Source organism: Scomber scombrus, chromosome 12, assembly GCF_963691925.1.
Source record: "Scomber scombrus chromosome 12, fScoSco1.1, whole genome shotgun sequence".
Taxonomy (NCBI): domain Eukaryota; kingdom Metazoa; phylum Chordata; class Actinopteri; order Scombriformes; family Scombridae; genus Scomber; species Scomber scombrus.
The window spans coordinates 17,422,694-17,449,440 of NC_084981.1; the positions used below are offsets into that span (position 1 = coordinate 17,422,694).

The 26,747-nt window shown below is 39.2% G+C and overlaps 1 protein-coding gene across 2 annotated transcripts in view; it reads left to right on the top strand.

Annotated features, from left to right (window-relative positions):
- The first annotated feature begins 1,880 nt into the window (after positions 1-1,880).
- The window catches only part of sh3pxd2ab (SH3 and PX domains 2Ab), a 51,091-nt gene continuing 26,224 nt past the window's right edge, over positions 1,881-26,747 (top strand). For both annotated transcript variants that reach the window (XM_062430657.1, XM_062430656.1), the window contains exons 1-6: positions 1,881-1,998; positions 6,461-6,541; positions 11,554-11,629; positions 12,561-12,637; positions 13,488-13,579; positions 20,443-20,474. In XM_062430657.1, coding sequence (XP_062286641.1) covers positions 1,927-1,998; positions 6,461-6,541; positions 11,554-11,629; positions 12,561-12,637; positions 13,488-13,579; positions 20,443-20,474 — 430 coding nt within the window. In that variant the 5' untranslated portion in view covers positions 1,881-1,926. The remainder of the gene's footprint in view (positions 1,999-6,460; positions 6,542-11,553; positions 11,630-12,560; positions 12,638-13,487; positions 13,580-20,442; positions 20,475-26,747) is intronic.

Here is a 26,747-nt window from a genome sequence, read left to right on the forward strand (position 1 = left end):
AATATTCAATGAAATAAGGGACATTTAGGGTAATTTAACAATCTCAACTCTGCAATGTCAGATTTCAAACAGCTTAATGGCCTCTCAAAGTCAAAAATACTCCACATGCCATAACCAGGGGGGGCACACACAATACATGTATAGGATTCATGTTGTGTTAATGTTCATGTCATTTTTATATTGTGCTGTCCAAATATTTGGACAAATTGTCTTTTCATGCTTTGGCAACATTGGAGACTTTCATGCCAATAAAACCCATTGATTAGAATTGAAACAAGCTGTATACACTAAGTCCCTCTCCACATCCCCACACCCCACTAAGAAGCAAACGAAACAACAACAAAAAGCCAAAGCCAAATAGAAAAAAAAAAGAAATCAACAAAACATTGACCAGCTTCCCAATATCACCTTGTCATCAGTAAGACTCTTGTTAATGACTCTTCACTGACATGTAAGCATGTCATTGTAGTGTTGCAGCTGGTCGAGTTGAAGTTTATGTAAACTACACACTGCTTACATGATTGCAGAATGTCAGAAAGCCTGATTACTAACTATAACTGTAGAACAGATGTAGAGGAGTAAAAACATACCTCTGAGTAGAATTCTAAAGTGGCATGAAATACTAAAGAGAAACACAAGGACCTCACAATTGTGCTTGAGGAAATGAACATTACTTCCATCACCGCAGAGCACAAAATAATCGTGATTGTCAAACCTTTTCATGTCAAGGACCCCTAATCTGACACAATTAAATCATACCACTGACCCCCATTTGATAAGATTTTGTGCCAGGATATCCTATCTGATAAGATTTGATAGGATTTGAAGGATTGATATACTGCAAATATTTGTTTTCCCTAGGGCCCCCACTTTGAGAATCACTAAAGTAAACGATCAACTGCACCACTACTGCTCACATTTAAATAGAGGTGTATCATTATGTTGTATAGCGCCCCCATGTGGGAAGACTGGATGTTGTTGTCTTTTTTTATTTTTTATTTTTTTTTTACTTCTTTCACTGTGAGGGGGCAGAGTCGTTCACCATATGAGGCGTTTATGGGCGGTCGTAATTCCTAAAGTAACGTTGAAATAAACATTAAAGTGGACGGTAAAAATAAAGTTATGTGATAGTCACCTGAGTAGACAAATAGTATGCTTCTATAAAGATGTAAGTAACCCATTTTGTGCATGCGAAGTAAGGAGTACATTTCTTTCATTATACAAGGACAACGTCTACACGCAGTTGGCTATTGGGTGTTTATTGGGAAAAAGATATAGCCTATTTAACTTTTAAGCATATTTTTTGTGCTTGTTCCGTACCACTGCATCTAGATTTTCTATATTAACCTACTAGAAAGGTTTGTTAGCCTTTACAACAATTAGTAGGGGCACTGAAGGCAGCAATATATTCTCTGTTCCATACTCTTTTTTTATGTAAAGAATAGTATGCTTTTGCTCTTGTAGCCTGTCCAAAATTGACTCCAAACTTCCTCCGGTTTTCGTGTCCCAAGCAGTCTAACTTCACTTCTTCTAAAGGTCCCTGAGTGTGTCCAGCCAGCTGAAGTGGGACCGCCCCGGACCCTGCTTTCTTGTCCGTTTACTTTGCTGCGGCAGTACAGCCCCTCTTGAGGGAGGAGAGGACTGATTAAACGCCTGTTGTATTGCGTTGTCATGTTTCACAAGCAGTTCAGAAAACCCGAGACCGCCTGACACCAGCATATCATGGACGCACAGTGACGCTGAGTGCGGAATCTTTTCCCCCCGCTTCTTTCTGCAACTTTTCCTTTTCTCCGGAGTGTCCACACAAGACAATGAATTCCTTCTTAGTTTTTGATACTTAATATCGTTTTCATGGGCGAGCATCCCCTTTTGTAGCATTCAGAGTATATTTTTTGGGGGGGAAAAAATCCTATTTGGTCAGACAAGATGCAGCTCCGGACGGTCCTGGACGTTAATGTTGTGGATGTTCAGAAGAGGAGGAATCCCTCCAAACACTATGTAAGTTACTGTTTCTTATAGTTCTGTGTTTTTTCTATCATGTTGTTTAAGTAGCTGTTTAAATGCAGGGTGCAAATTGCATACCATTATTGTTTGCCTGTATTTGCTCTGTGGATGACAATGTTAGTCTATTGGTTGGTCCACCACTTTGGTCCACTTTGTTGCCCCTCACACAATCCTATGATTTTCCTCTACAGCGCCACCGAGATTCACTGTAGTTTTTAGTGAAATGTTAGTACAATTGATTGCAATGACGTTTGATACACAGATTTATGTCCCTTCAGCATTAATAATAACAACGTTGGCGAATGTCTAATTTCTCATCTGCTATCATGCCATGATCAGGTCAAAATGTTATGAGTTTTTGCTTAACTAATGACAGTCACCAGCCTCAACTGTATTTTGTGTTTTGTCTGTAAAATGGTGAATTTGGTACACATTAGGGCAGCAGCAAATCGTTTTCATTATTGATTTATCTTCTGATTATTTTATTGATCCATTGGTTAATTGTTTAGTTTGTAAAATAGTAAAGAGTTCCCATTATGATTTCCCAGATCGAAGTATTGATATTGCTTGTTTTTTTCCAGTAAACAGACACAAGTTGTTTAATTTACAATCATAAGACGAGCAAATCCTCACATTTGAGAAACTGGAACTTGCCAATTTTTGGATTTTTTTTGCTTTGAAATGACTGAAGCAATAGTTGCAGATTCATTTTCAGTGGTAAGACTAACTGACTATGTTTCAGCTCTAAAAACTATACCTTCTACGGATTAACACTTTATTATCCTAATGTTAACACCGCAAGTTTACAAACTCTTCTATTGATTCACACCAGAGCAAACCAACTATAGGATTTGAAACTCTAGAAGTCTTGTTGAGACTACAGTATTTGCTGTGGACACATGATTCAATATGTAGTGAGAATCTGTTGCAAATTGATGCCAAGCTATGTCACAACACTCACACAACATCGAACTGACAGCAACCATTTAAATATGCAACACACAACACTCCCACCACATACCGCCATTAAAGTGAAAAATCCACAGACATTCCTACACTGATACTGTCCGTGATCTTCATCAAGTACTGTACAGAAACTATGTACCAGGTTACAAGGTTCTATTACTCCCTACTTCCATGTCCATTTGTCTCTGGCTGACTGCCTGCCCACAAAATTGCCATGAAGATGCAAAAAAAAAGAAGAAAAAAAAAAGAAAGAAAGAAAAAGGTTGGACTGTGCTGATGCCTATTAAGAAGCTGCAGAGGAACAGTGGTAGAAAAACAGTTTAAATCCTTAATACAGATGCACAAGGTCATGCCGGCACTTATAAACCTAAAAGCAATTGTAGGAAGCAAAGTGCCGGGAAGCTCTATTACCACTTGAAAGTTACAGTTTGGCAATGTTGAAGCCATTTCTTTACAAGGTAGAGCATTTCAGATTAGGATAATGTATTCTGTTCCACATAACGTGAATGTTAGCTGGAAGAAATCTGTGTACTAGTAGACATATCTGTCTATTTTAAGGGAAGGAATGTACCATATTCACACCCATTAGGAGTGAGTCTTGCTTTGGCCAAACATATTCCCATGTAAACATCATCAAATGGAATAATAGTAATGGACTGGGACATCTTCTATATGACCAAAGTTGTGTAGCCAGACAAGAGGAAGCCCCCATTTTCACAGTTGGGGGCATATGAGCTTGACTGCTCCCAGTCCATCTAATGGGATGTGCATACTTGATCAGATGGCCAGTAAAGAGGCACTTGCTTCCATCAGTGTCTTTCATGCTTTGGATATAGCTGTCATCATCACCATTTAGCAGGAAATGAGAATGCGGATAGTTTGTTTCCATCCATATGAGGAACAGTGTGCTTATATGCACATGTCACTTACTGTAAGTCCATGACATGTTCTCTGACACACATTCACTGTTGTGATGTTTCTGTGCTACACATCAAATATATCAGCTGTCAATAAACCAAAATGTCATGTCTGTAGATTGATGATGTTTGACACTCTGTCAGGGACTAATTGATCATGACTATAATAAAAGCAGTAGTTTAAAAATGTTGCTTATTCATTTTCTTGCTTGCTCATTTAGCTTGGCATGAAGACATAAAGACAGAAAATTAAATGAAAAATGATACTAAATGTTAGACTGCACAAATTGTTAAAGTAATGGATTAAAAATGTTCAGTATTTCAAGAGAGAAACATCCCTTAGCTACAGGACATAAGCTGCAGTACATTTATCTAATGACCTGGTTAAAGTACTGGATTTTAAAACCGTGGTTGGTACTTTAATACAGTGACTTGTGGTGAAGGAAATACATGGTTGAAGGCTGCTGATTCAGGCTGGCCTTGCGTCACCATCATTTTTTCAGCGAAAAAGTCACAAAGACTTTTAAGGTATAATCACGTTCTCTGGCTGATACATAATTGAACTGTTTTGCTGGCAGACAGTAAAATGGGGCTCTTTGTTCTTAATCTCTGTAGAAGATGTTTACGACGTTCACCACTTAGTTTAACGTGCTAGTTAAACTCAAATGCTTCTGACCATAGCATTTAGCAAAAAGCCCTGCTCTGCGTAGTACTACCTCACAGAGCCGCCCGAATGGCTGTAGACTCTTATGTCTTGTTTGAGCACATGGTCTAGTCTTGGTGTCATCTTACTGACTTGAGTAATCAAATCCAATGAGCCACGAGACATGTCTCAGCGGGACTGCAAAAATCAATTAGTCCATCAGGTACAATTGGATTAATCAACCTGAGAGTTAGGATCAATTGCATCATCCATCTTCTGCTGAGTGGAGCTCCCCAAGGCTGCTAAGAGTCAGGCTCAGGCTCTCCCTTGGGATGGAAGCTGGAAGTGAGGGTTGACTGGGAAGTCCCCATGAGGGTAGAAGAGGAAGAATAAAATAAAATCTCATTATCTATGAGCTAAGCAACTGAAAATGCCTATCCGGTTTGAGAGAGGAAAGAAGCAACCCTTTGTCTTTTGTCCCCACGGTTCAAGTGTGACTTCCTTCCAGGGACTCATGGCAATGGAGCCAGTGAGTGCATGGCAACTAGTCCTTGTTTACACACACTTCCAGAGGGGGATCCAAAAGCCAGTCTTTAGTTTGTGCAGTATACTGTGCTAGCTACTTGTTAAATACAGACTTTAGTATTTAGAAAAAAGTGTGCCAGTCAGCAGTATTTGACCACCAGTCATGGTAATTTAAGGCGGATGAGCCCACAGAGTCATAAATGTGCATTAATTTATGCTGTTTAACTTGCTTTGAATCCACTGTAAAGAGTGTAACCCTTTTACAATAGGCCCATGAGGTATATGTTGGTAGTAAACATCCCAATCAATTCTTGACGTTATTATTATTGGTTTTATTACTGTATAATTCTGCATTAATTAACTCAGGATTATGTGTTAATCTCAAGTTATATTGTCAACCATAAACACGGTTCATGGTTCTTTTGGGACATAGCTTGGCCTCACCTACAGTACCCTCACCTTTAACCATTCTGTTGCCTAAAGAGTGTTTGATCATGCTGTATCTAATTAGTGAGCAGCTAGAGAACTTGTTCTGCCTCGCTGCACACTCCTTCTATAATAAAATGTGTGACCAATGAATACTGCATTTCAGACATATGTCCTTGTAGATTGCCACCATATGTGTAAATGCTGCTTCCGCAAACACTCATGCTCATAGATGGAAATGCATTGGGTTCAACCATCTGTTTCCAAAACCTCTGGGTGTGCACAATTGTTTGTGGGCTCTTTATTGTTGAGACAAATAGAGAATTTATTTTGGGCAAACTTCCGGCAACAGTGTTTTGTTCTGAAAATGACTGATGTCTACCAAGGATATGATACAGTATTCCCATTTCAGCTTCTGTATGAGTAAACACTTCTTCCATATCATTACTCCTGATGACAGATATAAGTGCAAGAAGTCGCTGACACAATGGGGGCATCATTTGTTTCCTCAGATGGTGGACCCAGGTGGACATTGTAAACACAGTAATTCAAAGTTGTGATGTTTAGGAGTGTACAAGGAATCGAAATGCATATCGTAAGAGCAAATCGTATTAAAAAGATGGCCTCACAGCTTCTTACTATTAAAACATTGTAAAGATATTAGTAGAATTCAGTCTTAGTGAGTAGTAGTGTTTTAAACCACTGAAATCACTCAAATTACAAACGAAATTAATTAGAAATGACATAACACTTGAAATCTATCTATCTGGCCCTCTTGTTGACCCCTGATGACTTTCCAAAGTGTGACTGAAGCAGACGGACTTAATGAGTTTATTTGGCCTGTAACGACCTCTTGAAGTTAAGGCAGGAGGGAATGCACTTTGTGGCATTAGGGTGAGTCGATCCAAAGCGATGCCGTGGTGTCTGACAAAGTGACTTTGTTCTTAATGGCCCTTTTTGTTTGTGTTTCTCTCACTAGGTGTACCTTATCAACGTGACTTACTCAGACTCCACTTCTCATATCATCTACAGGAGATACAGCAAATTCTTTGACTTACAGGTATGTTTCACTGGCTTAATAACTAAACACCTCTACACAAATACATGAGCAGCTTTAATTCACATAATATTATTACATTCTCTCAAAAGCAATACAGTTTTAAATTGTGTGTTGAGAATGACCTGAATATATTTTGTTCATGTTACCCTCCAGCCACATTAAACTCTGAGGTCAGTTTGACCTTTTGGTCACAGCTTTCTGTTCAGCTGATGGAAGGCAGTATGTTTAGTGAAAGGTCTCATTTAAGACTGCTGGAGCCTGCTTGGAAATAGGGAAATAGGGGAAATCTAGTCAGCAGATGCATCATATTCATTCAGTAAAGAGGCAGGAAGAAAACACGACTTCAGTCAGAATACAGATTGCAGCATTGGACATTACAGTCTTAACTTCCTAGGGCTCTCATAGCCTTCGGTGAAACTGATGCATTTACTAACATAGACTCAAGTTTACATTTCAACTGCACCTCACTAAACAGTCTTTACTATTGTATGGTTGTTAGAAAGCTAACAAATCAAAACACTTCAGTAGTCTAAGTAACAGTATGAAGGATTTAAGTCTAAATGAGTGCATACATTATCAAGCATTTTTTTCTTGTAAAAGGCTGTCTCTTCTCTGATGACCCTTTTAGCCAGACTGCACTCTGTAGCACTGTTGCTCTGGTGGGCTGGCTCTCTTGAAGGCAGCAGAGGAAACCCTTTGTTCTCTGGTCTCTTGCTAATAGCCAGGAAAATTCTGCCCTGGTCTGTTCGATGGAAACAGAACTTCTCTCCTGTCTCTGTAAACATTACTCTTGTCCATAGATTCCTGCTGCTGGGGTGTGTTTGAGAACAGCAGTCTGCAGCTGTCCATGTGAAATGGGTGGAGATGGTGTGTTTTATTTGTTTTCCTTATGGGAACATAGTTGTATATATGGAAAGCAGCACCCTGGCAGTGGCAGACAATCTGTGATTAGTATTGGATTAAGCAGCCACACAAAAGAGACAACAACATGTTCTCTCTACTATTGTTAGCAAGTTCTTCAAAATATCCCATTGTTAGAAAAATTGCTGAATAATTACTTTTTTTTTGTGGAAACCAAATTAATCAGTGAGATTTGCAGCTAGCTTCTGACAGAAGGAGGATGTAGGATGTAGGAAATGCATGGAAAAATCTCAGAATGCACTGGATGAAATCAGGAGGAAGGAGTGATCAGGAAAGGGTTGGGGGTTCACAACTGAAAGAAAGATGCATTCCCTGGGAAGTTTAGTTAAGACAGTTGATTCCCTGCTGCATGTTTCCCTTGTTTTAATATAACTTGTAAAAAGTTATGCAATGGTAGTCCACTGACTTACAATTCTGGTGCCTTGAATTTCCCATTTTGTGGTTCATCAACAGACAGATGTATTTAAATATTTGTATTTTCTCAGATCAGAAAATGAGCTTTAATTGTGTGCCTGCCAACTGACACCTACTATATTTCCAAACTCTGCACAGTTCTCATTTGACACCCTTGGCCCGACAATTGTAACCATGATCTCATCTGATAAACATTAATTCAGAATGAAAAGTTAAGTAAGGTCACAGAACAAAAAATACCTTTTTAGCAGTGGCCAATAATTCATAGTATGTCTAATATCTACGCTGCGCAGTTGGTTATATGAAAGTATTCATCAACAACGGGCAGCTTTTCTGTTCGACTTTTAAACATGAAAAATCAATTTTCATTGCCAAATGGACATAAAAAAATGCACTCACTGCTTATGTTTCAAACCTCTCTGGTGCACTTCACATAACTCATAACTTCTCCTCTGGGAAGCAATTATCATAAATTATAAGGAGCCCATCTCCTTTTTGCCTAATTTTTCTTCTTTTCTGCTGACATTAAGTGAGGTGTGGTCTTTGAAATGCATGTGCAGAGTTAAGCACATTGACACACATTGTCACAGTTTTAGATCCATTTGTTTTCATGAATAGTGCTGAGCCTGAATCCCACCAAGTGCTGTTTCTGGTGTGAAAGGGAAATGTTTTTTGACCTGCACATGTTCGACGTGAACAGAATTGGTCAGTGTGTCAGACAAATTTGACCCCCCTCCACACCCTTCAACCACAGCGGACAGAGCACATGGGTCGCAATATTCCCCAAGGGGATTGTGTAGTGTGCTAGCTGGCCTGGTTTTCCCTTTTGGATTGAAAAGTCTCCAAAAATCTCTTAGTCGTCATTATTTTTGGATTTGGGAATTGGACCAGGGTCAGTTCTACCCTGCCTGCATTGTAATTTGTCTGGGATACTTTCTACTTACTTACTTACTGACACATGCTGAGTGTATAACATGGGTATTTTTCTCAAAAAACTGTTGTCAAACATGGGCTTTTTTGAAGGCATATAAAGCAGACAAACTAATGGCTGAGAATAGGCTGAAGCTAGATATTATTTAATTTAATAAGCTCTAATTTAACAGTAGCCCAAAGGTTTGATGAGACTTTTTAATTATAATTTTTAATGTTACAGTGACTAGTTAGTACCAGTAGAGGCATAAAATGTGTATTTATATCACTTGATTCTACTTATATCTGATAATGAGGACAGTAGTCATTTGTGGTTAAAACATGCACAATGTAAGTCTGAAACATTTTCTGACCAAGAGGGCTGTTGCACCACAGTCACTCTGCAGTAAACAACTGTCGAGCAGATGTCAAAACGCAACCCAGAGATGGAATCAAATTGTTGTCCCACTCAAACATTCCTCCAAATTTCTGCTGTCAGAGATTCCTCTCAGAACAGTTTCTTTGTCTGTTGCACAGTGTATTGTCTCTTTGTCTGTTCCTCCCTTCCCATCACTGTGAGCACAGTTATGTTTAAATGCTCCAAATGATTATCATTACAGTGTACAAAAGCTGTTTGGGTTTATTCTTGTCACCATAATTCTTGTTCACAATGTCATAATGCTAAAATAGAGGTATATTTGATGATTGAGGGTTTCTTCCTCTGGCATTTATTCACCACACTGATTATCTAGTGTGTAGACAGAGACAGGGTGATGGTGATTACATCATAGCACCTGTTGCTACATTGACATATTCATTTTCCCAGTGGGAACACTTGGCTGACACTGCAGCTTAATACGCTGAAGTATCCTGTGTAGAGTTTAGGAAAGCAATATACTGTACAGTGAAGTTAAAATGTCTCTGGGCCTAGTCCCCGAAGCCTCTGAATTAAAGGTATATGAAATGTGAGAAATGTTTTGCCTAGGAGTTTTCTCCAAGTTGTTCAGCTGTTGCCATAGGAATGCCTTTCACACCTGTCCTGTAGAGCTGTGAGTGTATCCAGGCAGGTCCCGGGGGATGATGTCGTCATTGCTTCTGGATGAGAGGTCTCTGTGTCATCTGTGGTTGTTTCCAAAGGTACTGAGTGAACACTCCCATCTTAGAGGGAGTATACTGCTACAGGCAGCTGGGAAGCTGATGAGTGTGCAGCTTGGTGTTTCAGACAAACAATAAAATTGCCAATGTTACAAAAACGATTTTTTTGAAATTATAGCTCTGGCTGTAAAATGATGTTATTGCCATAGTGTCCAAAAGAAATACAGTCTGGCAATAAAATCTAATCTTAGTAAGACCAGGAATATTACTGTGATATGTTTGTGTCCATTTCTGCCTATTTAGGTAGGTGTGGTTAACCAGGGCTGTGCTTTATACTCAACATTTTACTTTGCCCTTAAAACGCAATAACAATGGCTGTCCTCCTCAAAGAAAACCATCTCTCGTTAGCTGTCTATATTTCGAAGCAAGGGGGAAACACCATGCCCTGAGAGAAATGAAGAGATTTAGTGGAGGCAGCAGATCAGTACGGAAAAGAAAGAACCACAAGAAGAGAAACCAAACCACCTCATACTAGAGAAGTCCTACAAACAACTCCTACAGGCCCAGACAGAGTGGATCCAACTTTACCCTCCAAGCTGGTTTCTGTTTGTCCACCTGGTTCTTTTTGGCTCAGTCTAGACCGAGACTAGTCTCCCGGTCTCCTCCTCCCAGTTGAGTGTGCTTAAGCCTGACGCTCACAGCCTTTGCTGTTAAACCGAGCACATCTGGAACAAGGCAAAGCAGAACGGGGCCACGTCTGTGTTTTGAGCTTGCTGTTACTGTAGGAAGCTCACATATGCATTCATGGTATTACTTTGATTTATTCAAAGAGGAAACTAAAATCTCTTGCCCGTAATACAAACACATGCAGACACATACTTAACGCATTTGCAATTCATGTTTTTTCAGCACGCAACCAAACATGCTCATACATCATATACAACAGAGCACGTTCCTTGTACACAAGGGATAGATGCACACACATACATGCATCTGAACAGACACATGCTGAAACAATTACAAACTGCTACACTTAGAGGAAAATAGTTACATGCTGTCATCATAAAAGACTTCACACAGCATGTGTTCTGTTTATTTTTTCGGTTTAAGCCTTTATCTCTCAGTAGATCGATCATGGATGGATATATACCAAGTGTAATTTTTGCTTGAGGTCTCACATCAAAGTGTTAATGATCTACTTTGATGGCTTTTTAAGCTGCTTAAGTGGAACTTACTTTTGAGGTTTTTTCCAGATAAGTGTGGGTGATGTAACCTTGTCTGCTACCCCAGAGATCAAAGTGACTCTGTTTGTAGTCACACGACACAGTAGCTTTTCAGACGATGTGTAATTACACTCCATAATGAACTCATATACCGTAACAAGGAGGTTGTCTGTTCCTGGAGTATTTGCAACCACTTTTTGTCTCTATTCTCATCTCAGATTCATTCACTTGAACTTTAACTGATTAAGTTGTTGTACAGTACAAAAAAAGACAGTTCTTGTCATGTCAGACCTCAAATAGAAAGATAATAATGATTGCTGCCGTTTATTTAGGCTTTTATCTTTGTCTTATTGAATTGCTTAAAGCGTTAGATTAGCAATCAAAAGGGGGTGTTTTTAAAAAGAAGTTTTGCTGCACAACTCATGTTTGCTCTTTCCTCCACTTTTTCAGATGCGAATCCTTGACAAATTCCCAATTGACGGTGGCCAGAAGGACCCCAAAAAGAGGATAATTCCTTTTTTGCCAGGTGATAAACACACATTCTATCATAGCTTGCATGACACAGTCAATCAATTGTACCTTTATCTAAGGGGCTACAGTGTTCAAAGTTAAAGAAGATACAAGTAAAGAAAGTACAAGTAAAAGAAGGGCCTTCAGATATTTTCATGCACAACCAATGATTGTTACTCCTACATATTCCTTAGCATGATCTACCATGTTGTATTGGTTTTAACTGCAATATTCCACTCAAGCAAAATCAATGTGTTGTCTGCTATGCAAGTAGGAGGCTAGCAGAGAGGGATTTGTCTAATCTGATCAACTCATTGTAGGTCAGAGCAGAGGAGGGCAGTGAAGAGATCCTTTGTTAGACAAGCTGTACTGTTCAAGTCTGGCTAGTGCTGTTTTGATCTCTCTGTAAGCCCACCGTGGGGTGAACTGAATTCTCCTACACACAACAAACAACACACACTTTTTCACTGTTCAGTGTTTGGATGCTGATATTGGCAGTCTGCATCCTAAAGTGAGGATTAGTAGTAACTTTATGTAACTTTTTACAGCCACTTTCATTAATGCGTGGCCTAAAACAAGTTAAGGAGTTCTTCTGTTTAGAAACATACTTGTATTATTAAATATTCAAACCATGTATTCACTGTTTGCTACTTCTTTCTTGAGTATATCATAGATAAGTATGACAATGAGCTCCATAAAATACAGAGAAACACTTTACTTTATACTGCTGGACATCTTACTGACAAAATATTAATACATTATTTGGTAAAGATGCACCCTTTGTGTAAATACTATCTGTCCCAGGAAGTTGTACTTAATGCTGGTGTTTTTGTTAGTTCAGAACCAATAACAGGCCTTTTTAATGAGTGTGTTAGATTACTATGTTTTTGCAGATGCATACAAATGATTGTCACACACATAACTGACAGTGCCTTGTTTTCCCCCAGGAAAGGTGCTGTTTCGCAGAAGTCACATAAGGGATGTAGCTGTCAGAAGACTGAAGCACCTGGATAACTACTGCAAAGTAAGAGGATGTGTGTATGTCTCATAATGTTATTTTCTCACAAAACTGAATCCTTAATCTCTCTTTATGTACTCTATTAAATGTACTAAAGGCTGACAATACATTGTTGATTGAAAGAGCATTTTATCAGTGTCAGTGCTCTTCTCCCTGTGCACATTTGCCACATTTTGAAGGCAGGCCTCAGCATTTATCTCCCCCACCAGCCTCAACAGGAAAGCGACTGCTCTATCTGCACTGGTCATTTCCTGTCACCAATGTAAATAGGCAGCCTATAAAGGAAACGAGGGAAATGGGGGCATAGCGGGTAAAGCATAATCCAGAAAGCAAGAATGAATCAGCAGACTTAAAGTGCAGTGTGCAGATGGCTACCTGACTCCCTTATATTCATTATGGCAGAGAAGGGAATGTGGGGCAGGTGCGTTGCCAAGTGTGGCAGCAGTTTTCATTTAGAAGAACTAAACTAGATTTGCTGTGAAGGTAGGATGCTTAAAAACAAGCCTGTCTCTCCAGAAGAAAAAGATTTCCTATTAATATTGTTTCTATATGGATTGAGTTTTGATTCATGTGCAATGGGCTCAAGCATCCGATTTTGAATACCTCTATGCAGCTGAGACAGACGGTTGTTATTCTATATCACCCCTGTGTGTTTTCCTTTGTTTTAACCTTCACTCTGGGCTCAGATCCTTCTTCCTTCCCTTCCACACCCTCCACATCTCCGTCTGGTCTTCTCATCTGACTGACTGTACAATGACAAAGTGTTGTGAGCTTGTTACTCATTGCCTTTTAAACCATACAGCACTTTTGAAAATGTGTGACCTTTTACTGTAAATATTTTGTGCCTTTGTTACAGGCTCTGTTGAAGCTTCCCACCCACATTACCCAAAGCGAGGAGGTTCTTAAGTTCTTTGAGACCAATGCAGAGGACCTGAACCCTCCAACAGAGTGAGTAACTATCACTTTATACTTAATAAATCATAAGCTATCATTGAGCATTAACATCATCTCTGTTACGTGAACTGTTAGATACCAAAGACTACCCTCTGGTGGGTTGTAAGCACCACTGTGTGTGTTTGTGAGAGTTCCAGCAGCTGTGGTTTCTGCCTTTCACCCGTGCTGACCCATCTTGATCCAGAGGCTTTGCTGAGTCTCAGAGATGATTGATTGATGTGGGTTGGGAGGCATTGTGTTTTATTAATAATGATTTCTGGGAGGTGACACCTGATCCCAGAACAAATGCGTAAGGATCAATGGTGTCATGCGAGTGTGGCTGAGCTCAAGTCTCAGGGCAGACAAGGCTCTCAGTCTAGTCATTTGTCTTACTCAGATCAAAGTCAGAGTGGGAGTAAAAACAGACTCGCTATTTTGAATGAGTGCAAGTTTACTTTAGCTGAAGTTGTATTTTTTCCCTTTGATTTATGTCCAGGTTAAGTTGCTATTTTACTGACCAGTATCTCAGTATTATTGTGTGTTTTTACTAATAAGCCTATTTGAATTTAACCTCATCAAATGCTGAATATAGTTGGCACACTGTCCCAACACATTCTAAGAGAAACCCTTTGAGAGGTCTCTCCACAACAACCAGGCCCATCACCTCTGACATGTTAATCCCACTTCAAAGTGAGGTCCTTCTCCAGTCTCTGAGACGGTTCAGTGCACCTTAAATTGAGATGTGGGGGTGTAAAAGCCACTCAGTTCTCTACTGTGGGATCTGTTCCAATTTTTTAAGGAAAGTAACAAGTTATATTTTCCCTGAACCAGAGCGCTTTTTCATTATTTTTTGTGAAAAAGATGATGATGAATGATTGGAAGTAATTGGGAAGCAGTTTAAATAGTAAGAGATACCATGATACAATCAATGACATATTCTTCGACATGAAACATGTACATTTTAGTCTTCCCTCCCTGTAGTCACTGGTGTAGCAGCACCAGCAGTAAGGCACTGTTCTTGTCTGAGCTCTCGTCTACTTCTGCCATCTAGTGGTCAACAGATGTTCCTTCGCAGATTTAAAAAAATGCAAAAATAAATGGATGTGATGTTGCTCCATCACAAGAGGGAGCCATATATTAGGCTTGAAATTTGTAAAATGTTTATTTTCCCTTCTGGTGAATGAAAGGAGTTTCACATCACACTGATATGAAGATAAACAGCAGATTTGTCTGCCATAATAATGGTGAAGACAGATAAACACAAAACACACACAGTCATCAACAAAAAACATGTCCAGCTCTTGTTTTAATGTCTTGATTGGACTTTTTAGATTTCTGAATATATATAAATAGATTAACATTGATGAATAATGTGTAGCACAGTAAATTAATAAATAGATACTGTTCATAAACAACTGTTTGTATTTTATCTATACAATGTGGAAAGTTCTCAGCTATAGAGAGCGTTGGGATTACAGAACATCTTCTCTTGTAATCTCTGATGTTGAAACGTTTGTATCAAAATAGTGTAGCTAAATAAGTCTCTCACACTTGAAATTACTTTAATATGCCCTCAATATTTTGACCATTGCGTGTGTGAGTGATTTTGAACTTATTTTGTCCATAGTGATGCTAACTTAAAACAAAGTGAGGCTAACTTCTAGTCACAGACATGCATTGTAAAGTAATGATCAGTTAATTTAGCTAATGCTGTCCCTTTTTAAAGTTTCTGAATGCAACAAAAAAGTAACTTGTGTACAAAGTTAAGAGACAAATTAAGAAAAATAGACATTGTATAATAGCAATATGTGTTTTATATACTTACAATTCATATAACATCCTGGGGTCCCAATAAACAGAAAATTCTAAATTATAGAGCCACCAGCCAGATCTACAATTTAAAATACAAAGCTTTTTGTCATCCATCATTCTTTCATAACTGCAGTGTAAGTGTGACAATTATGCAGATTTTAAAGATTTTTGTTTTTTGCAACAAGGTAAATTGATTTTGTTTATAATTTTTGACATTAGTTAGTTTTGTTGAAGTAATCAATGCCAGCCCATGTTATGGCTTGTTGACTGAAAAATATCTTTTATTGCCCTGTCTGCAATGTGACTTCCCTTTGTATTGTATTTTTAGTGAGTGGTAAAAAGTAAGTAACACTTTATTAACGCCCATGGTGAAATGTGTCCTCTGCATTTGATACATCTAAACTATTTAGGAACAGCTGCAGCACATCGCCAGGGGAGCAGCTCCAGTTATAGGCCGGTTCCTTGGTCAAGGGCAGTTTTTTAATTCAAATTTTTTCAAGGGCAATAATAGGACTATGAATAAATCCAATAACCATATATCCACCTTCTCCACAGCACCATGTCATTTTACTCATTATACAGCCAAATCTCAAGTTTTTCAACTTTCTATGTATTTCAGCATATATGCAATGATATTTAAACTTCGTATTAGTCTGAAGGTTGGTTGGTTGAACTTCACTGCAGTCAAATCCACATCTGGACTCTGCATATGTGGTCCAGTGGGCAGTATACAAACTCAGCATGTATTAAACTGAAGATGAATACCTTATCTCACAGAGGAATATTTAGCCCTACTGAACTGACTGAACTTAAAATATCAGTACCTCCTGGACTGTACTTCCTGTGCACATGTTCAGCCAGCAGAAGGACATCGCTTAGTTGTGTTTTGATTTTACGTGACCTTGATGAATACCTGCATAGATATTAGCCCTTGCCAGGCAGCAACTTCTTGTCCACCATAGATTTGATTACAAATGAAAAGGATGTAAGTGCCCTGATGTAGATTGTCAACAGTACTTTCATACTGTATGTCCCACATTACTGGATTCCTTGTAAACTGCTGCCCATCCAGTAGACTTGATACCAGGAATCAGGAGTGTGAGTTAAATTCTGAATTTTACTGAATAGTAAGAAAAGGAAACAATTGCAATGTGATGTCAAGGATCCTGTCAGCAACTTCAGCCATCGCAGCATCAAAGGTTTAGGGTACATGATTGACCTAGCATGCCATGACAGCAAAGGCTGTGCAGCTGAAGATAAAAATATAACCAGTATGCAGGGAATAATCACCTTGCTGTCTGATTTTGGAAATCTAAACACCATCTTTCTTACTCAAAGGGGTCAAGGACTGAGTTGTTACTGTGACATATTCACATGACGGACATTTACATCATGCCAGATGCATTTTCGTCAGAATGAAATCTCTTCACTACAAACAGTAAATCTAGCATTCAAAGGGTTAGTTTACTGAAGACTGTCTGTAAAGATCAGAGGAAAGCTGTCTGTGACAAGATGACAGGGCATCAATGAAGAAAAGAAGTTTCCCTTCTTTTGTTATTCTGTAGCTTTGATTCAGAACATATGAACATGCTTTTGGTATAAAACTTGTGGTCATAATGTATTCCTACAGATGTGCATACATGGTGGTACAGCTACTGTTGACTGGACATGCATGTTTTTGTCCCTTAGGAAGACATTACATTAAATTAGCTTACTATTAGTTACCTTATATGTAATTATAATCACTACATGTCCAACCTGAATTCTAACCTTAACCCAAAGATGGATTAAAACAAAAGCTTTGTGAACCGATTTTTGTTTCCACAATGTGTTAATAACAGCAGACAGTTATGCAGATTACATTATATAAGTATAGTGGTTGTAAAGTCTTTTTTCTTTGTTTTTTTGTTTGAAAGTATTTTTCGTTTACAGCCTTAAGTTTAATTTTATATCAGTGTTTCCCCACAAGAGAAGTTATTAGTGGCTGACGTGATCAAACTAGCATTTTTTCCCCCTGACATCACTGTGAAATCATGACCAAGCTTTGCTGGAGATGTGGACTAGTATGCATGATTTTACTGTGCTAGTGTGTGTGTGTGTGTGTGTGTGTGTGTGTGTGTGTGCCTGCTTTTGTGTGTAAACAGTTTCATTACCTTTCTTAAGGACACACTAAAGCTCCTACTGCACCCTTTTGGTGTGCAAACTAGATCTCTACTCTATCATAATGATTTCCTGCTCATTGACGTCGACCCGTTGACCCCTGAGCTGGAGGTTACTCTCGCAGAGGTTAATCTTAGGTCAACCTCAGGCAGGAGTGTCTGTGTAATGTAGACTTGGAGCAAGGCAAACATTTCTGTCCTCTGGCTTGGCTGAGAAATGTGAGCAAAGGACTAATATCTCACACATTCCATTTCTAATAGGCCCACCTACAAAGACTGAGCTGCAGTTATGTGCAGACAGATGGTTATTCTCAACTCAAGCTTAGGATGAACTCTCACGGGCTTGGATTTTTAATCAGCTGCTGCACTGTACAGTGTGTGTGCATCTCCAGGCATGGGTGTGTACATGATGAAATCAAAACTGTATGAATTGTTAAGTCTATCTCATAACTTCTGTAACTCCATTGTTAACTAAAGGTTAAACTTTACCCCTAAAAAAACAGCAGTGAAGTCTTAAACATTTAATAGTGTTTGGACATATTTTTCTCCCTTTACCTTCCTCACATCTATTACATTTTACTGGTGATGAGAGGAAAGTGCACAGAGCCAGAGAGTTGTGTGCTCAATCTCCTTCTGGGAGGAATATTATTCCAGCTCTGTGCTAAGGGTCACCAACGAGCAGGGCAGGTCAAGCATCTACTTCATCCCCATCATTTCTCCCCAACCCTCTATAGTGCCTCCCTCGGTTTGATCTCCACCCTAGCAGATTTTGGCAAAACAAACACAGAGAGCATCATATGCAGCAATACTTCAGAAATGCTTCAAACATTATGTCAATTTGAACAGTACCTGAAAAATCATTGTAACATATAATAATTTATCCTTAAGTTTATGCTACATTACATAAAGAAATGCTGCCATCACTCATCGCTCACTTTTCTATGAAAAGTAAAATCTGTGAACACACAGTAGCCTATGATGTGTGAGTTTTGGTTTTAAGTTGTTTACAGTGATGCTTGGTGCATCATCTGCTTAGACTGCACTTATTTTTTAATAAACTATAACCTTAGCTCAGCACAAGCATTTAACATTATATTGTTTCTGTCCATCATATAATATAGAAAGTTATGAAATTCATATAGCAGTTGATTTTCCACAGAATGACCACTGCTGAAAATCCGATATAAACATTGTTTTTACTGTGTCACAATTGAATTTAATAGTGTACTCACAGTTGAATTTTCTGTCAAAATTAAGTAAGTATATATTTTGTGTTTTTAATGAAGCTGAACTGAGTTGCATGCTTTTAGCTGTGTGATTGAAAAAGTCTCATAACTGATCTGTCTCAATTGTTCATGCATCTGGAAACAGAGAAACCTCTTGCCAATAATGACTTCATCTAAAGTAACAGAGGAATACAGTTATTGTTAAAACAATGTGAATGTTTGTTAAGCAAGAAGTGTTGCTTTGCTTGAAGTACAGTAGAGTAATAATTTCATGATGCTTGAGAGACACTGACTTACCTCAGTTTTACAGATTCAAATCCTAATGTTACTGAATGAATGTCTAATGAAATCCACAGAAAACATGCCATTTAACATCAAACTACTGTCCTTCAAAAAGCAAAATCTAAATGTGAAACAGCTTTTTTTGTACCTCAGTGTAAAATCATTTACTTAAGCAATCGCAGAAATAGTTAAAATTCTCATTTTCTTAACCAGAATCAGTGAAACAGAAAGAGTTGACAAAAAGGCTATAACCTGGCAAATGTTGGACAAGGTTTATCCAAACATGCACTCATATCCATAACTGGCTATGGCTCCAGTCCTGCTGCTGGCCTCTCCTGGGAGCCAGGTGTCTGTTCCCATCTACGTCAAACCTCAGCTTCTCCTTGGTGTGCTCTCTCTGCAGCTCAGTTAACTAAATGAGGACCTGCAGTGGACCAATACTTCCTAAATTACACATCAAGCTACAAACCACATGCACATATACTCATTCAGATGTGTTTTTTCCCCAGCATAGACACCTTTATTGACAGTAAATCACAGTAGAGAGGGGGGTGTGACATGCAGCAAAGGTCCGCCGGCCGGGACTCGAACCGGGGTCTGCTGCTAATGTGGCATGTGCTCTTAACCACTCGACCACCTGCGTGCCTTGAAATTAATTTCTATTGTATATCAAGTATCATCATCATCTACCTACATTACAGCAAATGAAGCAAGAGCCCCCGCACTGAACTGACATCATTTTAATTAATTAATTTAATGTATTTATCATCATTCCAGTCCACAACAAATGTGTTTGCTTCTAAATCAGTGGTTCCTTAAATTTTTGTGACTTTGTGACCCCAATGAATTTCAAAGCACAGAGCGGGTTCATTGAAGCTAATGCTCATCCATTCAGTCTTCAGTGCTTTGGAAAAGAATGACGCATTCACATCTAAAAATGAATGGGACTTACAAGGGATATGATACTGTTGTCAACTAAATAAATGCTGTTCTGTTAAACAGGGGCAGCTGTGTCACCACCATCACGTCATATACACCATTTCTACAATTTTAACAGATATACATACACACACCGCAGTATATGGACTAACTGATTTGATTAGTTGCTTTGTTTCTGTCCTTAACATACTTACTGTGGTTCTCCACACACCCGTACTGTATGTTGTAGCCCATCCTGCGTCCCTCCCCTCACTAGTAGGTCAAGTTCTGCGTGCATTCTCCACGAGGGTTTGGCTGGTACTTGTGTGCCAACGGCATTTGGATGGTCCCAGGCAGAGATTCAGCTGTACTGGATTGATCAAGCTATATTAATGCACTGACCTCTCTTGCACATGCACACACTAACATAAACATACACAGTCATACTGACCATGCCTTTCTGGTGTTGCTTCTTTTCCAGAGACTGCGGTGGCTCTGGCAAACGCAAATCGGGTAAGGATCTTTAATTTCTTTTACCTCAGTTGGTAGAATCAGATATACAGTTATTCTATGCTCTATCTATTTGTATTGTGTCTTTGCTGTATTTACTAACACTTCACTAAAATTATGATGGCTTGTTAGCTGTTAGGTACAAATGACATCAGTTTTCACATGAAGTATCCTATGACAACATGTTGGCTGTGTTCTTCAAACACACATCCTGTCCCAAGACTTCTGTATTAGGATGAATGGTTAAAAATGATCTTATGTGGGAGGGAGCACCTGTTTGTGCCTCTTTGCTCTGAATTTGCTCTGCCAGCGTTGGCTGTTGGAGTGACGTTTGTGTGTGTGTGTGTGAGTGTGTGTGTGTGTGTGTGTGTGTGTGTGTGTGTGTGTGTGTGTGTGTGTGTGAGTGCAAGGCAGACAGAAAGACTGAGTGACTCAGCTGAGCATGGGGATACAGGCGTAGGAGGCAGCAGGAAAAGTATGAGGGGTTTAGTGAACAGCTGTGCAACTGTTGTGTATTTGTGTCTGTGTGCGTGTACTTGCATGCATGCAGTCTTAGAATACCCACACGCATTACTAAATTATATATTAGTCTTGCAATCAGATGCAAAGTTGCTGTGGCCATCCCACAGTTGTGTATGCCATAGTTTGGCATTGAAAGTCTGACTAAATGACCTGAAGGTTAATTTTCTGTGGGCGACCCATTTTGAGTAAAAGCTGTGCCGGAGTTGCCACCAAATGAAATAAGACCCCAACTTAATTTCATTATGTGTTCCACGGTATTGAGGCTTTACGTAACAGGGAATTCCAGCTACATAGCGAAATGGAAAAATTGTCTTATTTCAGCTGTGTGTGTGTCAAGTAGCCTACATTCAGCCTGTGCAAGATATTAGATTTGTTATATTCATATCAGCTGCCTGGAAAGTTTGTCATACTGTATAGTCCTTGTCCTTTTCATGCACAGTTTCAGCTGTTTCACTCTGAATGGTTTGATGATAATTAGTGTAATTATCAGCTTTGTAGTTTCTAAGATGTACACATAAACAATAATAACATGCTTAATGTCTGGTGCTTATGATAATTTATTGTCCACAGTCATCACGGAGCACATACTCTACAAGCCCTCCATACTTGATGTCCAAACCTTCACTGTAGCCCCCATGCTGGGCATTAGTGGTTAACGCAGATGAAAGATTGATCCTTCTCTTTTCAAGCGGGACAGCAGATAAAGTGAACTGAGTCTGTGGTGAATTTGTGCTGTAGCTGCATCTTATGGTTTCCATAATTACATGGTACTGGTCTCACATAAGAGTTTACTGAGCCCCTGCCCTAAACAGGAGAATGTGGCCCTTCGCCACAAAACTGCAAGCTGTTAGAGGTCCGACAAGGAACTCTGTTTACCTGGCAAGCAGAGGAAGACCTAGACTATCTGAACAGCTGAGATTGATCACTGTTGGTCTCATCATAACCTCTGTCTTCATGATTATGTTGTCATCATTATCATCACCATCATGACTTTCTTGCTTCTTTGTCTCACTCAAACTCCCCCATTAGTGCTCTTGATTGGAGATGTGTCTTGTTTTTGGAGGGCAGTTACACGATGATGGAGACTAGTTAAAAGAATTTCATCACTCTAATGTTTTCAGTAGGATTTTGTCTCATATCTCTATTATTATCTCCCAACTGAGATTCCCACTTCAAGAGCGCTACGAGCTTGAAGTTGTCTACATTATTGACTCAGCATCATAGCCAGGCCACTGTCTACATACATTTCAAAGAAATACAGTAATACAGCAATCTTCTGTCTGACATATACTATAATGGAGTTGTCCAAAACCAAACCCTAAAGGAAATATCTTTTTAATACTTAATACTAGCATGCATAGATAAGCGGTGAACTGTTTTATGGTTAAAAAAAAGAAGACAAAAATTATGATTTTAGTGTCAACCACTGCTTACGTAAGCTTAAGTTTTTTTTTCGAAATAAACACATACTTTTTTAGGATGTTCTGGATCAGGAGTGTTTGATCATCTTTAAAGCATTAGTGATAATCTGTATTTAATGTGCAGTTGAGAAAGTGAGATGCAGAAGACAGTAAGAAATTGAGTAGGAGAGAGAGAAAGAAACGGAGTGCTCGGGGGTGTAGTGCATGTGAAAAGCAGATGGAGAGGAGAGGAGGTTTACGTGGCAAGTGGAAACCATTTCAGTGTTGCGCACGGAGTGAGGGAGAGTGTTTTTTCCCTGAAAAAGAGATTTTAATCTTAAGGGACTTCCTGGTTAAATTAAGGTTAAATAAATGTGTGCAGACTTGCTGTCTTTATTCGAGCTGCAAGTCTCTGGGGGCTTAAAGTTTGTGTGCATGAGGTTGCATGTGGGTGTTTTCATACTGTATGTGTGTATGCATGTGTGTTGTGTGTGCATGCTTGGTGGGAGCCAAAGGGTTAACGGTGGGTGGGTCAGGAGGTCTGTGTGTTTGTTTGTGTTTGCAGATGGATAAGATTTTAAACTGGCATAGGAAATCATTAAAGCAAATGAGTACTCTGAAGTCACTTTAACAGCCGTGCTGTGTTTCAGCAGCTTCATTCTCAATGAACAACGATTGAATAGCAAATTCTTGCTTTTTTGGGCTGTTACACGATGATGTAGTAGCAGAAAGATTCATTTTGTGAGTTAACCCAGATTTAAATCAAATGTGGCTTTTGCTTTTTTAGTAAATGTTGCCAAAGTTTGGAATATTGCTGTCCACTTTATCATAACTATAAAGTTACCGTACAGTCAAAGCAGAACGTCAACACTGGCAGTGTTGAAACTCTACCCCCTACATCATGGAGCGGATCCAATACAGGCTGCTCTGTTTCTGATAAGTGACCATTTGTCACAGTGGAGTCCAACCTGGAAACCCTCCCACCCTGAAGGCAGCACTTAAGCTTCTTGCTCAAAACACCATGTTCAAGCCAGAAACAAAAAAAGTTCTGAAGTTGAATGTGATCAGAAATTAAATTAATGAAGCAGTTTTGGTCATTTTAAACAGGGTGTCACTAAAGTCTTAGCAATAAGTTATGGTCTTTGATACACTTGCTTTCTCTTTACATTTGAGGTGTAAAGTGTTGAGGGTGTCTGTCAGAGTTTCTACAGGAGCACCAGATGAAGTAGAAGACTGGCTTTAAGACCCTCTGATTCAGTTCAGTGGGAACTCCACTGATTTAACATGTAGTACACCAAGGGCCTGATTTACTGAGATCCCAAATAAAGGGTACTAAATTGCGTGTGCAGTGCAACAGATTGAATGTTTGGTTAGCGTGCGTTTTGCGGGTGCTCTACTAAGAATAACTGCGCAAATGACAACAGGTGCAGACAGCAGTATTTAAATGAGGGTTTTGCATGTCTTAATGGAGTTTGGATGAGCAGAAAGCCCACAAGCACAAAATGAAAATTGATCCCATGGCATTAGAGGTTCTAGTGGAAGAGGTTAACAAACATATTGAGGTATAGCAAAAAAAACAAACAAACATAAAATCCGCCATATGAGAGAGTATTTGTGATAAAGTCAATGCTGTTAGTAAAACCAAACATATTCCACTCTAAAAATATTGATACGGGTGGAAAAAGTCAGTTCTCTGCATATTCTGTCATTGTGCCTCCATGTCCTCTTCACAGTAACAGCAGTCGGTTAATATACCTGCCCTCCAAACGTATTATTTATAGACGCAGTTACCGTCAGCAAAATTAGCTTCGAGTTTGGTAGCTCACAATGCGTGTGCTAAATAACATATTTTTCTCCCTGTATTTTGCACACTGGAGTAAAAAACGTCCCATATTGCATATTTATTATGGCAAAAACGTACTAAATGGACGTATTATCGTATTATTTGAAAGACACAAGCCTCAGTGCGTGGATCAGCTTTTTACAAATGAAAATTGAAAATCTTTAGTAAATCAGGCCCTAAGTATATTTTTGTGAGTACTGCTGCTGTTATTGCTACTACTATATATGAAAACAGTTTTTAAAGCATTGTGTGTCTCCAAAAGGAGCTATGCTAAATCTGATACAGAAAATTGCCTCAATTGATGTCATGTCGGTTGGGGCAGAAGACCACAAGTTTGAAAATGAAAAACAATCCTGGGGTGTGAAGTTAGAAATAACTTTCCAGACCACTGTATCCAGCTCCTCATATCTGCTTGAGGCTAGGCTACAGTAGCATAACACATCCAACAACAACTGTCCATTGTGAGTTCAACAATTGTTACATGCAATGTTAAATAAGTGAATATTTTTTTAACAGTTTGCCACTGATTCAAAACCAAGTGTATCAGCATCACCTGGTGCAATGGCAACTACTGAAGTTAAAGGTACCTTATGGGGGAGTCTGTCCTCCCAAGAAAAATGGGTGGTAAAATAGGTCGTAATATCGGCCAAAAGCAACATATAGTTACATCTGAGTGACAGGTGCCATCAAGTTGCCATAGTACTTTGTGACCTGGAAATGTAGTTCAGATGACATCTCCATAAGTTTACAAATTTGCTCATTCAGAGTTGACAGGCTGGGTGGATGGTTTAACCCTAACTTGCAAAAAGTGGACTTTGGACTTTGTTGCAGAAGACCACCTGTTTCCCATTTCCAACCACTAGTTTCCCATTTCCAAATTACAGTTATTTAAAGACTGTAAACTGTAAACCAAGTTGTTTTTGAAAGCACAGACAAATTACATTTTCCTGCCCCATTACTGTCAGTAGAGGCTCCATATTATAAAATGGTCCTATGTGTCATTCTGGAGTAGAGGGTGACATGGGAGTGTATTTTCACTCCTGTCCCATCCCGCTCCCACAAAAACGCTCCTGTCCCGTCCCAATCCCATGATGGATTTTTTATTTTTTATTTTTTTAGATTTTTTCTCGCATAGACACCTTTTTTAGCAGTAGAGAGACAGGAAATCACAGGAGAGAGGGGGGAGTGACATGCAGCAAAGGTCTTCCTGCCAGGATTCAAACTGGGGTCTGCTGCGTATGTGGCATGCGCCCTAACCATTTTACCTCCTGCACGCCCCATGACGGATTTTTAAAAAGATTTTGTCCTGCCCCACTCCTGGAAGAATGACTCCTGGTCTTGTCCCCTTCCTGTACTTTCCCCCCGACGATATCCAGCGCGTTGAATTAGCCCATAACGACGGGTATGCAGGTCACGTCACGTGACAGCCTGCAACCAACCAGCAACAAGCAACCAGCCATAGCTGACAGGGGAGACAGATAATACAGATAATAAAAAATGCACACTGCATTATAACTCCGATATAAATAAATTTGCAATTGCAATATACATAATAAAGAATGTACTATGATTCCCACTCCCGCCCGTTCCCGTTGATTTTTTCCCCGTCCCGTCTCAATCACGTGATCAACAGTGAAATTAACTTCAGACCCACAGGATTCCCAAAAATATTGTCATCCTCTATTCTGGAGTTCATGGTCAAACGATGTATTTGGTCAATTAATTCAGAGCACTTAATGGACTGGAGTTTTGTACCTCTAGTATTGCTATGGAGCAATGTTTTTATGAGTGTCATGTGTGCGCCCACAAAGATGCACATGCAGGTGTATGTGGGTAACCTGATTCACAATCCTGTGATGGTGTCATGTATTCTGCTTATCTACAGTTTGTGGTGATAAAGTTATAAGAAATATAGTAAATTTATCAGAAAAGGCAAGGAGGAAGAAGATTGTTAGCTAGTAAACACGGAGGTAAACAATATAGGTTTCAAATTCTTTAAAATCTTGGCTCTATAAATGTTTTATGAGAAAAGAAGCACACAATATATTTTGTGAGAAACAGCAAAAAAGAAAAAGAAAAAAAGATTAAAAAAAACAACAACAAAAAAGTCCATAGGGTGCTCTACTTTTGTGGTGCTTTTTGCTTTTGTAACATTGATGCTTGACCTAAAATACTGAGATGATCCACAGATCAGTTGAAGATAGGAAAGACACTTAATGGCTTTTAACAGACTGTAAAGGCTGCCTGACTGTAATGATTGGATGATTTTGGGGGAAGTTTCTGTACTATTTGTTTGTGGTCTGCCCCTTCTCCCTCAGGACCACATACTGATTCAATGACATGAGTACATCTGTACTACATTGAACAGCAGTCTTGTGTCCTTTTCTAATTCAACTGCACATCTGCTGCTGATGAGCCAAACAAAGGCATTGCACTTTGCCAAATGTTGCTCCTCTCAACCCAAATCTGCTCTCATAAACTTACCCAGGGGTTCAAATTATGGTACTGTGA